The sequence below is a fragment of the Dipodomys spectabilis genome, unplaced genomic scaffold (assembly GCF_019054845.1).
Source record: "Dipodomys spectabilis isolate Male_0828 unplaced genomic scaffold, ASM1905484v1 ptg000098l, whole genome shotgun sequence".
Classification (NCBI taxonomy): domain Eukaryota; kingdom Metazoa; phylum Chordata; class Mammalia; order Rodentia; family Heteromyidae; genus Dipodomys; species Dipodomys spectabilis.
The window spans coordinates 9,993,812-10,008,838 of record NW_024870775.1 but is presented as its reverse complement, the minus strand read 5'-3'; the positions used below and the strand labels follow the sequence as shown (position 1 = coordinate 10,008,838).

Genomic DNA, 15,027 nt, shown 5'->3' with positions numbered 1-15,027 from the left:
TGCTCTACCACTTGAGCCACAGCGCCACTTCTGGCTTTTTTCTTTTTGCTTATGTGGTGCTGAGGAATCGAATCCAGGGCCTCATGCATGCAAGGCAAGCACTCTACCACTGAGCCACTTCCCAGCCCCCTATCTGGATTTTTTTTTAAGCACTCTATCATGTCATTGGTGTCCACTTTGATAAGTGACCCTTGTCTAATTTATTAGTCATTCTAAAAGCATCGAGAGTTTGAAAGTACTAAACATTGGCAATAACTAGAAAAGAAGTTTTGTTCCATTTGGCATTGGAATTTACCATGACATATCATGAAAGTGAACTAGTTATACATTAAAAAGAGAAGTGTATATTTCTATAGATCACTCCCCAGGAAGTTTTGTAGATCTGCTAAGATTCAGAATGAAAACCAATCTAATTGTAGACCACCGTGGTAGCCCACAGAACATTTTCAACCTGCTTGACCTATGATAATCTACACCGATGTTCCTGACAGTAGTGTACCCTTCCATAGGAAAGGAAAATAAAACTCAAACATTTTCCTGCTGGATCTTGAACTGTGATCCCTGTGACTCCCAAGTTCCCTGCTCTGTGCATGCTGCTCAGAGGGACATGTATTCCGCCTGCTGGGAGGCTGCCATTAACAGCCACAGCTATGGAGCCCGGAGGGCTGCAGGGCTAAGCAGAGCTAACATATACAGCCCCTTACCACTATGTAGTATAGGGAAAGATCACAATTTGCATTCCTGGGACTCAGGAGTGATAGTATTACAGAGTACTAATAATACTTAGTAAGCCAAGTGCTGGTGGCTCATGCTTGTAATCCTAGCTACTTATGAGGCTGAGATCTGAGGATCCCATTTCAAAGCCAGCCTAGGCAGGAAAGTCCATGAGACTCTTATGTCTAATTAACCACCAAGAAACAGGAAGTAGCACTATGGCCCAAAGTGGTAGAGTGCTAGACTTGAGCAAAAGAGTTCAGGGATAGCACCAAGCCCTGAGTCCAAGCACCATGACTGACAAAATAATGATAATAATAATAATAATAACGATATGACACATTATTTAAAACAGATTTTATGAAATTGTGATAAAAAAATTACATACACAAAAGCACATTTCATTTTGCAAAGTCACAAAATACTTTGTGAATAAAAAATTGTACAGCTGTGAGTATTTGGGGAAAGAGTCTCAATTTTAGCCAAGACTGTAGAACTCACAAGCTGGTGACCTTCCCCTTCCCCTCTTGTTTTTTCTTGGGCAATGAGGATGACCCAGGACTTTGGTGGGGGTTGAGGGGGAGGTTGCTAAAGGGCTGGTTAGCCAACTTTGCTATGACAGGAAATGCTGGCTTTCAATTCCCTGACTATTTCTGAGTGCTTCCATTTACACTCATTTTACCAAGATGAGAGAAAAATTGGAGGCTCTGATGTCAGGTGACCAATTCATTGTCCCCCTACGGGGCAAAGACTGCCTCGAATGCGTGATTTCATCTGAGCTGTGGCTTGTGTTGTTTCAGATCGAACGTCCATCGTGCTTCCTCCTGAGGATCAAGTCGTGATTAAGGGGACCACGGCCACGCTGCACTGCGGAGCCACTCATGACCCCCGCATTTCTCTCCGGTCAGATAAGACATTTTTGATACATTGGGACTGTTTATTAATATTCTGTGAACTTACCAAGGGAAGTGAAGATGAGAAAGAAGAATTTGGGGGCCGTTGATTTCAGCAACAGATCCCTGATTACGGCATTTACAGTCATGGGCCCCGTCATTAATCACACGGATCCTATTTTCCACTCCAGCCTTATGTATTATTTACAGTGAGCTATGTTCCACTTCATGACTTCAATACAGCTTTTCATGATTTTTCTGCCAAGGTTAATACACTATCTGTAAAACGTACTTGTCAAGGGCTGATACTTAATGAGAGAAAAATCCAGCGGGATCGAATAGGATTTCGGTAGTGTTTACACTGGGGCTCTGCGCTGCTTGGAAGGGGTTTCCTCTGCTCCAGTGAGGGCTCTAGTGTACTGGGGAACAGGAGAGACCTGCACAGAGAGGAAGGGCAGCTTCGGTTATCTAAGGCACAGAGCTGGAGGAAAATGCATGTAAAGAAGAAAACGGGGTGATTCCAAGACTCACTAAAGCTACTTTCTTCCTGTCTGGTTTGACAAAAAAAAAAAGATATTCCAGCTGAGTGCCTGGCTGCAGACAGGTGGGCTCAGTGGTGAGCTTTGTCTGCAAAGTGGCACTTACAGCAAAATGGTTTCTGATTTTTCCAATCAGCCTTGAAAGTTAGAGAGAGAGAGAGAGAGAGAGGTCCAGCCACTATATCATTAGCTCCAGAGGCACCCACTCACTAAGCCAAAAGCATGAACCAAGTTGCCTTTTGGCTTCCAGAGACATGGGTGATCATTAGTTGGTAATGCACTCTCCTGAGCAGGTATTTGGTAAACCGTGGATGTTCATTTCTCCACCTGGCACTCAAGGGCTCAAAAAAAAGAAAGTTTGGTTTCTTTACAGAACACTGGCCACAAAACAAAATAAACAGGAAGTAGCAAGTTAAAGATTACTTAGCAAGTCCTTGGAGCCTGACCTGGAGATATGTATCATGACTAGAAAAAGAATCTGTTCACTCTAAATGATTTGAAGCAGGATTTCAAGAATGAAGAACAAATAACTGTGGTTTTCTGCTCTCTGAGAGCTCACCAAGAATCCCCTTGGATGTGGGTGGTTTGCCTAAGGTTTTTATGTGTGATAAAATAGAAGGCCCCTTCCTGACAAGCAGCTGGATTGCTCATCTTTATCTTGGCTCCAGGGACCCTAGGCTACAAATGACAAACCATTTCTTCCCTTCGTAGGGAATCAGTCCTGTCCTGTCTCCAAGTGATTTTAGATGAGTAGGTTGTCAAGATTTATGTTCTGTGAATACGAAGGCTTTCAAAAACTGTCTTATTTTGAAAATCTGATCAAATTATTCTAAGAAAATAAAAACAGCATTTTCATCTCCCCTAGCAGTAGTACTGGCCCTGCCCAGTGACATCTAAAGAGTGGACTGGCTCCCAATTGATCTGATAGTGGGAAAGGTACTAACATGGTCATGGAGGAAGATTAATGAGGAAGAAAAGCAATATCTAAGTACTGTCTGCCAATCTTTACCAAAAAAAATTTTTTAATAAAAAAACAAAAGAACCGTCTGCCAGATGGGCAGATCAGATTGTGGGATTTTTTTTTTTTTACAGAATTTGCCTATATTGGGTAACTCTATCATGGAATTTTTTACCCAGCAGGCCTACTGTCCAGGAAATGCCCCCTGGTCCCTCAAGGAGCATCCTTTTGCACTGAAGTATTAGGTGCAGCACAGGTGACAGCACACACCATTTCCCACTGACTCCCTGTTGCCAACACACAAGTATTTCCAGTCTTCTTCATTGTCCTGTTATAATAACATCAGAATCTGCTTTCCTACACTGACCAAGATATCTGGATTCTTTTTTTTTGGTCGGTCATGGGGCTTGAACTCTGGGCCTGGGCGCTGTCCCTGCACTCTTCAGCTCAAGACAAGCACTTTACTGCTTGAGCCACAGCACCACTTGTGGTTTTTCTGGTGGTTTATTAGAGAGAAAGAGTCTCATGGACTTTCCTGCCTGGGCTGGCTTTGAACTGCGATCCTCAGATCTCAGCCTCCTGAGTAGCTAGGATTATAGGCATGAGCCACCAGCACCCGGCTGATATCTGGATTCTTTTGTTTCTCTTCTTTTCCACATCTCATAAAAGGCACCATCTTAAAGAGCCTCAGCCAATGACCTTCAGTACATTCACAAGGTCATCCATTGCTTGTTTTGAACAGCTAGGGAAGAGCTGGTTATCCCATCCATGTAGCTATTATAACCAAAAACCCTATGCTTGGCCCACAGCTATGTCTGGAAGAAGGACAATGTGGCCATCACCCCTTCTGGCAGCTCTAGAATCATGGTGGAGAAGGATGGATCCCTCCTTATTAGCCAGACATGGTCAGGTGACATCGGAGATTACACCTGCGAGATTCTGTCTGAGGGAGGCAACGATTCCAGAACAGCCCGGCTAGAAGTAATGTGAGTACCACCTGGACACTGCTCATTAGCCCGCATTGCCATGCCCTACTGGCACCTTTCCACACGATGGCCACTCTGTGTCTCAAGTCAGCCATCTGAGGTCAGCAGGCCAGCATAACAGCTAGCACATTGACAAGGCTTTTTCTGGGTTTCACTCTTGGTATGGGTGCATCAATTATAGCTATTGTCCCCATGGATCCTTTGTCACATTTCCCTCACAGAGATTATATCCTACAGGTTGTTCATGCTGCAGTTAAGTAACAATGAGGTCCTGTTTCTGTCTGATTGCCCATCAGAGCTTCCAATCAGTGAGAGATGTCAGGGTCGGCCTACCACAGGCCGTGACATGGTGTGACAGCCAACTACACTTTGGGCTTAAGTTAGTCCCAGCTGCCTCTCTGTGGGTAAATAGACACTTTCCATTAAGTCTTTTGAAATTCTGAAAATAGTAAGCAACTGCCCATTACTTCCAATCTAGGCCTTCCTGGGGGGTCCAGTGGCACAGGTGGAAGCTATTGATCTCCCCTGTGCCCTGTCTCTCTCGCTTCAGTTCCCTCTGTACTCACGGAGCAAGAAGCTGAAAGGCCTGCTGACAAATTCCACTTTTCCACCATATATTTATCTGCTTAAAAAAAAATCATGCCCTCCTAGATATTCCCCAAGCCCAAGAGTACAAAAATACAGCCTGAAAAGAAAGAATGGAAAGAGTGTGGTTGCCAGGGCAGCAGCCTGCCCAGCAGCACACGCCTGCCCGCCCGCCCATCCCTGGCCAGTTCGGTCAGGAAAAGGCAATTTTGAGAGGGTTTTCATATGGACTTTGCCCACCTTGATCCAGGAAGGATTCTGTCCATGGAAATCATTCTCTAAAAATAGCACTAGAACATTTTGAGTACACGTGTCTCATTTGTCTGTGAATCCTCAGCCCAGCCAAGGGGATTAAGAATGAAAACAACGCTTGCTAAGTACCCTGCCTGGTGTGTTTCGAGCATGCATGAATGAACAAACAGGCTTAGGCTTCCATCCATCTCTGTGGTGGGGGTAGAAAAGGTTAACCAGGCATACTAGCCAGTCCAGAAAGTCCTGTTATACCATTAGGAATGGAAATAATCCCATCCCTCTTCCCATCTGTCCCTAGCCAGTATATCCTTTTGGGAGCAAAGGTCACCCTAGTTAGTCTTGAGCCCTGTGTACCAAGGTCAGTCCTGGAAAGTCTTTGACTCTGGGATCCAGATTCTGCCCATTGACCCTAGGTTCTCTTTGGCCTATTCATTCCAGTGCCTCCTCAGCTTGGGTCATGTATGCTGCCAGTATTACATGCTTTAAAGCACTAGGCCCTAGAACTCTCTCTTGCCTTTGGGCACAGAGTGCCTCCCATAGTTCTGCCCAGGACCTGATTGATTCTGTCTTGTAGCACTCGTCACACTTGAAGGGACCAGCTACCTTCTCGGCTTCCTTTCCTGAAACACCTTGGTAACACAGTTTTGCATTCTATGTGCCTGGCACAGTGTTTGGTTTACCGCAGGTGCTCAATAAATATATGCTGGCTGATTGATCGGTTGAATAAATTGATGAATGGACTGGCCTCGGGTGACTGGTCTCTGTCCCCCCTTGCCTCAGTGCCCACATGTCCTGGCTTCCCCCATGAATAATGAATAGCTTCCTGGTGCCATCAAATCCCTTTCCTCTACCTTCCAGACCTCAGGTCCAGGATTTTCCCCCCTTTCTTTCTGATGATGATGTTGGAGGACCTAGCTGTGCTATGCACATTTTTTAAACTACCTTTGAGAACTCTTGGATCACCCATTGTCAGTATCAAATAAATACGTGTTAGCTGTTCATAAGGACTCTGTCAGCAGAAGCCAAATTGCATACTTCCAATATAACACATTCTTTTTATTCTACACAATTTTTATGTTCCACTGATTTACATATCTTCCCTCCTATTTGCTTATTTGATTTCTTCTAAGTAAAACACATTTTTTCAGCAACTGTTGCTGTATGTATGAAATAATAGGCTTTCTTTATGCTAGTAAAACAGCTCATCTCTAAATATAGAAATATTTGCAGATTTGTGATTCAAAACAATTTAAGTGGTGCAGGTTGCAGAGCTGATTTGGAAGGCTGTGGGGTTTGGGAAGTTGTTGGTATAATAAATGCTGGTATTGGTTGGCATAATAAACACTACATCAGATGCTTGTCTTCAGATCCAAACTGGTCCTGGGCTCTAGGACATTCGCAATGACTGTCATGACACTGACTACAAGCATCCTGTGCTTCTCAGAGAACGGTTCAGATAGAGCCCTGTGATATTTCCATGATATACCCAGGTGACCAAAGTATAAATAAATAAATAAAGTCAAAAAACCCTCATATTGTTCAAGAGACTGAGAGATACTTATGGCTAACCAGGGTCCTTCAAAAGCCTGACTGTCCATTTCTCCTTTCCCTCTCCACTTCAGTTAAAAGCCACTTTATTAAATATAGAAATTAGGAGCATTAGAAGAGATTTTCAAAAATAGACCATCTAGTGTGTGTCCTCATGCCTGTTCAGTCCTTTAGCATGAAACTAAGCTCTGGTTGTGCCATCACTAGGTCAAGGAACAGCTAGCTTCCTGCTCGTGGGGGCTGGGACAGGGCTCTTGGTCAGGTTGATAGGGGCTCTATACCCATCTGCTGGTTGTGGGGCTTTGGGGAGGTTGTCTTTTCTGCCTTGGTTTGTTCAGTTTGTAGACTGATCATTAATGTCACTGACTGCAAAGGATTGAGATCAAGACTATATAGCCATGGTCGGTACCATGGCTATATAGGAAATGGACTCTCCAAAAATTGCAGTGCATATCTGCAATCCCAGATACTCAGGAGTGGTAGACATAGGAGGATCACAGTTCCAGGCCAGCCTGACCAAAGCTAGGGAGACCCTCTCTCTAAAACAAGCCAAGCAAACACATGTATGGATAGAAGTTACTGACATCCTATCTCATAAACAAACTAAAAATCATGGAGTTGTGACTCAAGTGGTAGAGCACCTGCCTAGCAAGTATGAGGTGCTGAGTTCAAACCCCAGTATTGTAACTCCTATCATTTCTTGTCCATCTTGGAAAGAGGACTACTGCTATCTGCATTACAATTGCCATGACAGGGGCTGGATACTTTCATCCCCATGAGCACACTGTATTAGACCATCTGACCCAGGAAAGGTAACACCTCTTGCTGAGCCCCTATTTCCTGCAGCAATACCAGCTATGTAGTAAGTATCTAATAAATATCTGAATAAGCCTCACTGTACTTACTAAGTTCAACTAGGAGGGGTCTGTTTTGTATCACAAAGGACAACTAATTTTATATGGACTCTGCTTTATACAGTCTTTAAGAAAGAGGAGCTTCTAAAATTCCAGATGTTTCTCTGGCATGGCCTGTGAATTAACAGTAGAGGTCATTATCATTAAACATTGTCGCCCTTCATTTTAGTCCTGTCCTTCAAATTTACTGGTGCCATAGAGCAAGAGCATGGCGTAAGATGACTCTGCCCCCTCCCAAAGCTTCCTGCCTTATTGAGCACACCAAAGGGACCAGGCTCCTGAGGCTTTATGGATTGATTAATTGTTCAATCATTTAAAGACCCAATTAGCATTGCCTCTCTCCTCCTGAAATCAGAGACTAATTCTTATGAGTACAGAGAAAACCTAATTTACAGAGCAACTGGACAATTCAGACCCTGAGGCAGAGAAAGAAAGGTTTGGATTGGGTTTTTTTTTCCTTCCAACAAAACTACTTCTGACAAAGACATAATCAGGAGTGAGCAATTTAATACCCTCCACCAGTGTTATCAGACCCATCGCCTTCCTCCTTCAAGCTGCCGAAGATTGATTTGAGCAACTTATCATTTATGCATCAGAGGTCCAATGCTTTCCTGATGGAGACACTGACCTGACCCTCTTCTGCCTAAGCAATTCCCCCTCCACCAAGATTGTGCCAATTGCCCTCTCTTATCCTTTCTGGAGCTCTTTCTCTCTCCCACACCTCAGTCTCCTTCCCATCCAGTCCTGGCTTTAGTCATTGTGATGTGATAGTGGTGTGATCAGCTCACGGATGAGCCCCCAAGTCTCTTTACAGGGCACAGTGACTCAGAGCTCAGCTTCATTTCCCTTGTTCCCTTGTCTTCTGTGGGTCATCCATTGGGTATCACTGTCTGTGAGTCACAGCAGATCATTTATCTCCTTCCAAAGTTGGCAGAGAGACCCTGGGTGCAATCTACTCCTATTAGATAAGATGTTCTGAAATGGACTTGGAATACATTAGAGCCTCATTGTATCTGTGATTGACAGGATGGTCAAGGGCTTCCCAAAGCTTCATTTCCAAGATAACTAGAACTTATTTAAAGGAACATTGTCGATGAGTAAAGAGTTCTGAGCATACCTAAACAGGTGGTGTTGGACATAAGAGGTATTATAGAGGCACTGTTCATACAGGATAGGAGAAAAAACAGGTAAAGACAGATCTCTTTCCAACCCTGCATCATGTGGTATTTGCAGAAACCTCCTCTGCACTGGGCTATCACAATGGGTGTGGCACTGAGATACTGGCCCTGATGGGCGAGGGCCACCACATCTCTATAGGAAAGCACAGGGATGTCCTTGGATGCTGCTAGGCTCCTAGCTCTCAATTCCTACACTAAATGTCTTAGGACTACATTGCTCTTTAAGTTCTTTTTTTTTTTAATTTATTTAGAAAAAAAATTTTAAAGCCTGGCATGGTGGTATACACTGTAATCCTAGCATTCCAAAGAGTTTGAGGCCAGCTTTGGCTACACAGTGAAACTCTGTTTGAAGTGTGTGTGTGTGTGTGTGCGTGTGCGTGTGTGTGTGTGTCTGTCTGTCTGTCTGTCTGTCTGTCTGTCTGTGTCTGTGTCTGTGTGTCCTGTGTGTCCTGTGTGTCCTGTGTGTCTCTGTGTATCTGTGCAAAATTTGTTCTGGAGTAGGGAAGAGATAACATTGAAATTGCAAAATTAAAACAGTTGTTTCTGTGCTTATAAATGACCAGAAAAGACTGGTTGTCCTCTCTAAGTAAGGCTAGAGATTGTCAACTTTTCCTTAAGATATAATCAAAGCAAATAATGTTACCATAAAGGTTTTTTAAAAAATTTTTATTGCAAAGGTGATATACAGAGGGGTTGCAGTTACATTAGTCAGGTAATAAGTATATTTCTTTTTCAAATGTGTCACCACTTCCCTCATTTTCTCCCAGTTTTTTCCCTCTTGACCCTTCTCTCCTTAGACACACACACACATACACACACACACACACACACACATGTACATATATATCTTAAGTATTTTTTTAAATCCCTACCCTCTGGTTCTTAACACACCTGTTACATTTGAACTCAGGGTCTCTGCTTGGTAGGCAGGTGTTGCCTTCTCTCACTGCTTCAGTTCAGCTGGAGATGGGAACTCAGAAGCCACACTGACTTTAATTATGCAGAAAAACAAGCGAGTGATAAGGCTGACATGGAGAGCTGTGCATAAGCACACTCTGAAGTGCTCAGTGTATGGTCCTCCAGCCTCAAGACAAAGGCTTTCTACCCCTGTGTGTGATAGGTCTTTTCCATGTGCTCCCTGGACTGAAATTTGGGCAAAGAAAAGCTCTCATGTTGGTGGGAAACTGACATATAACTCATTGTCAGCTCCTCTGAAATATATAGTTACAGTTGTTTCCTGTCTTGTCACGAAGTGCCACTTGTAGCTCCCAGGGTCTCATCATGTTGTTTGGGAGACCAAGCTGCTCTCACATCTGTCTGCTGGCAGGAAGCCTCTCTAGAATACTAGCTACATCCTGACCCACAACACTGGCCAAGTTCATGGTGGCTGTGTCAGAAAACCATACATTCTGGAGAGCATCTTTACCATGGAATTCTCACACCAGTGACCTGAAATTAGCACAGACCTTGCAAGTCAAAGGCACAGCCCTCAACACAACTGCCTATATGGCATGGCAGCAGCCACACAATCTGGGGCTTCCAAAATAACCACATGTCTTATTAGTTGGTAAAAACACAAGGCTTCCCACTGTTCCTTCAGGGGCAGTGTCTGTACCAGAACTCAAGAAAGCCCTTACATTATAATGATTCCATCTCTCTCGCTCTCTCTTTCTGTGTATGCATCTGTGTGTGTTGTGTATGTATGAGTGTGTGTGCCTGTGTTGTGTGTATACATATGTACATGCATGCACCAGTACTGAAGCTTAAACTCTGAGATGCTTGTTCTTGGCTTTTTTGTTTCTCATGGCTTGTGCTCTAGGACTTGAGCTTTCTGTTGCTTAACTGGAGGAGAGAGTCTCACAGATTTATCTGCCTAGGCTGGCTTAAAACCACAATCCCCAAATCTCAGCCTCCTGAATATATGGGCTTATGGGAATAAACTACTGGTGCCTTGCTAATGATTACATCTTTCTCATAAAGGAGAAAAAACCAGGACCTGACAAGTGAAGAGATGCATAAGGTATGATCTAGAAGATCCTGACTTAAAGCTCCTATATCATCCCACCTTCCTGAGACCTACCAGAGAAGTGTCATGCTCCCATAGTCCACAGCCAGGAAGTTTCAACTGAGCCTCAGTGTCCAGAGCCTCCATGATTGACTGAGTCATTGCTATGTGATTGAGTTCAGTCTCTAGCCTCCATCCTTTTCCAGGGTGAGAAGGTTGGGTAGATACCACTAGCTGGAACCTGCATCCTCCAATCACCTGGCTAGTCTTTCCATCACGTACCCCAGATCTCCCTGGGTCAACTCATAGCCTACACTCAGATATGGTCGAAGAGCCCCTCTCTGACTGGAGGGAACTGTCTTGAAGGACAATTCAGTTCCTCAGGGATGCCCAAAGGCTTCAAAGTTCTATCTCAGACCAGAGAAATTCATTGTCATTCAACAATCTTATTGGCATGTATCTATCTAAGGTTACTTTTTAGTTGTCTTCAGATTGTTTATTAACCTGGGTGTATTTAATTATTTCTTTGGTTTCAGATCAAACCAGTTTCAGGGAATAAAAATAGGAAATAGGGCTTTAAAGAAGAGGTTTGTTTTTTTTTTTTAATCCCGGTATTCTTTCATATTGGTCTTTATTGGAAATACGATGTTATTTCAGTTACTGGGAAACTCAAACAGAAATAACAGCCCTTTCTCTGATTTAAAACTTAATTCACACTAAGCAGAAAACAAGACTACATTTCAGACTGAAGTTTATGCTTCACTGTGCTAATGTACAATGTGGTTCTTGTCTCCATGAGAAATAGTGGTCTGTTTATACACTGTGTGGGTTTGGGAGAGCTGTGTTTCTCAGGTAGCTGACGGAACAAATCAGCTTCATAAATTGCAAAGTATAATGAGTATGTATTAAAGTTTTAGATGTAATGACAGGGTTTTGTTGAGCCATGTGGTTCTTCAGTGAGTGATGTCTAAGGGATACCCAGAGCTAGTTAATGGGTGACATGGGACACCTCAGCACCTCTTTTCCCAGCACTGCCAGGGAACATTTATAAAAGGTTTTATTCACCCAGCATGTCCTCAGAGCAGCTCCTGTCCAGCCCCTGGAAATGTGGGGTTAAACACTGAGCTGGGGAGGGAGGGGGGTTGCTTGGGGCTTCCAGGTCACAAACCTGTCCTTGGCAAAGACCATGAAGTAGAAGTGGGTTGTACAGCTTTGTCAACAGTAAATCCCAGGAAAACTTCATTAGAATTTATCTACTTTAATTGCATCTCCATTTTATGGACTGCTGATGTGTTATTTACCATTTCCATGGGATTTTAGTTAGTGTTTTCACCACATTTCCTTTGAAGAGCTTTCCCCAAACCGCCATTAGCTGGCAGAAGACAGAATGACAATATAGCTACATGCTGTCAATAAATGAGTCGATTCTGTTTGTCTAAGAATGCATATGGGCATTTTTGCTAATAACTCCAAATGCTAGTGTGGAAAACTTCTACTCAGAGTCACCCCTACCAGGTTTTTTCCTCTTTATATGGTTTCCTGTCTTTCTGTTGACCAAGTTTTGTCTTTGATAATAAATGTTTTACAAACACTCAGGAGGCTGAGATGTAGAAAATCACAGTTTGAAGCTATCCAGGGAAGAAAAATCCATAAGACTTTTATATACAAGATAACCACCAAAAGCCATGCTGGAAGCAGAGCTGAAGTGGTAGAGAAGCAGCTTTAACAAGCAAGCTGAGTAAGCATGAGGTCCTGAGTTCAAATCCAAATACCAGAAAAAGAATTTGCAGACTGAATCCCATTTAAGTTGTTTCAGTACCATAGGGATCGTGATAGGGATCATGTTCAGGAAACAAAATAACACAGTACATGCTGAAGCACAGCTTTGTCTCTTTCTAGGCAAGAATGTTTGGGGCATACTTTATGTTCTCAGTTTCCAAATGTCATACACCAAAAATCCTACAGCATGAGTACCAAACTTCCTCTCAACCTGATACCCTTTTCTTTTGTTCTTTTTCCCTCTTTCCTTCAAGTGAACTGCCTCACCCACCTCAAAACCTCCTGGCCAGCCTGAGCCCCTCGCACAGCCACTCAGTGACGCTTTCCTGGGTACGGCCCTTCGATGGCAACAGTCCCGTCCTCTACTACATTGTGGAGCTGTCTGAAAACAGTAAGTGAGACAGCACTGCTGCCCTGAGCAGACATCAGATTCGCCCTTGGATTCTCACTGCTATAATCTCACTGCTGGTCTGGACCCCAGCGACCAGAGAAATGTGAGCATACATGCTTTACTGCCTTTGAAGGAAGAATGTGTCCCACAATGCAGAAAAGACTAGGTCATGTGGGCCATGCGTGGAAGGCAGCAGCCTGGAATGCTCTTTGTGATGGACTAGATTTGGGGGGCAGCTAGAAGGTGATGGTGCACTCAAGGGCTACTCTGAAAGGGGTAAGGTGCCTCCCTCTTTCCCCTAGGGAAGGTTTGAGAGTTCACTGCAGCCATTTCCACCTTGAGAAATTTTCTGTTGTGTACATATGGTGCCAAGCACTGCACAGACCTGTGATTTCCTCCTGCCTCAGCTCTCCACAACCTTTAACTTAACCTTGGTGCATAGCCATATGAGTGGCTCCTTCTCGGGAGCACCCTTGCTTCCCTCCAGCCATCCTGACTCCCACCCCAGCCTTTGTTTCTCACCACCCCCGCCCCCAGCTGCTTGCTCCTCTGCTGTCCCTACATCTCTTCCTCCATCTTCATGATGGGCTAACACATCTTGACTTCAGGATAGCCAAGACTGGCATCCTCTTAATGTCCCTTCCCTGATGTCTCCAGCTTCCTGGTGAGGCTGCTCCCTTCTGTGGACAGACTCAGCCTACAGGGTCCTGTCCACACTTTCCATTCACCCAACCCACGCTTGCTTCATGCAGCTGTTGATGTGACTGATGTCATTCCCCCTCCTCTTCCTCTTTGGTAAAACATCTTTATTTGATGGCAACACCACACCAGTCACAGCTGCAATGTCTGCTTCTTACTTCATGGCCAAATTGAAGGATGTGTAGCATGGCCCAGGGTCTCACAGCCAGTAATGGGTGGCAGGGGAGCCTCCAGCTGTCTAACTCAGGAGCCTGGCTCTCCAGGCCTCTGCTAGGCGTCCTGGAGCCCACTCTCTCTCCTGTACTCCAGTGGTGGCTTTGCAGTGGTGGCTGGCCAGCTAAAAAGTGCACCGAGGTTTATGCTGCTGGCCATTCAAGGGTGCCACATATGAACCTAGGCTTGATTTGGGTATGTTCCTTCCTAACCAGCCCACTGGGGGAGGGCTCAAAAGCCATGTTTTGTTTTCAGTCCTGGATTCCAAAGTTCACACCTTTGCTATGCCAGCCCCAGTCTTGAATATAGCTCAGAGTAAGACACTGGAATTGTACCCTTCTTTCTTCCCTGTGGGGTCCCTGGTCACTGACTAGCCTCCATCCATGCAGAGAACCATGTGGAGACCAACCACTCACAGTGTCTTTGTTTCAGCTCAGCTACACCAACTAGAGAAAGAAGGGTCAGCTTTATTTATTAAAATAATCTTTGAGAAGATGAGGTTTTCCTGAGGGTGTCACAGCTGTGACGCCTGTGAGTGTGTGTGAAGAGAATGTGACAGGAGCAGAGCTCTTGTCATCCAAAGTCTGACAGATACCCACCCTACCAACAGCCATCAGCAGGCCTCTGTCTCTTGAGACAGATCTGGGTCCTATTTCTCTCTGTGTCCCTGGTCCCTTGTGCTTAGTAGCTACTCATCAAATAAGATAATAAAAAAATCTCTCCGGTAGAACCCCCAAGACAGACTCAGATTTACAGCCTTTGGCTGTCTTCCAGAAGGAAAAAGTTCTACCTTCCTGTTATATATCAAAGACAACATTGCTTCAAGATGCCATACCAGCTGTTAGCCTGGCTGATGGCATGACTGGTTCATCCTGACAGACATCTTGCCAAAATCAGACATATGCTTTATGTGCAACCAACCAACCATCCATCCATCCATCCATCCGTGCACCCATGTATCTGTGTGACAGTTTCTTGTCTACACCAATCACTCTTCTGGGTGCTAGGATAACAACAAAGAGATCAATTTCAATGACATCAGGGTCCATGGGTCACTACCCTTGCTTTTGCTTTTGTTTTCTCAGCACTGAGGATTGAACCCATGATCATAGACATGCTAGGCATGCATTCTACCCTCGTACCACAGAGCCAGCCCTTGTGTGTCATAGACTGACCAATGGTAGTCAAGAGAGTACCTGCACAACTCTAAATGCTGCTTTGTTCCATTGAGGGAGCAATGCAGAACCTCGTTGGGGTCTCATTAACCTGTGGCCCTCCCAAATGGATCCATCTTGAGCCTTCCCATCAATAGGGGGTAGGGGGCGGGGCATGGCTGGCAAAAGTCCCAGCCATTTGGCCTTCAGAGCTGCCTC

General features: G+C 44.5%; 1 protein-coding gene across 1 annotated transcript in view; it reads left to right on the top strand.

Moving 5' to 3' along the window:
* Sdk1 (sidekick cell adhesion molecule 1) overlaps positions 1–15,027 on the top strand; it is an 836,641-nt gene that overhangs the window by 629,143 nt on the left and 192,471 nt on the right. Inside the window, exons 12-14 of the mRNA XM_042686840.1 lie at positions 1,515–1,617; positions 3,914–4,090; positions 12,606–12,742. Of these exons, the coding sequence (XP_042542774.1) occupies positions 1,515–1,617; positions 3,914–4,090; positions 12,606–12,742 (417 nt within the window). The remainder of the gene's footprint in view (positions 1–1,514; positions 1,618–3,913; positions 4,091–12,605; positions 12,743–15,027) is intronic.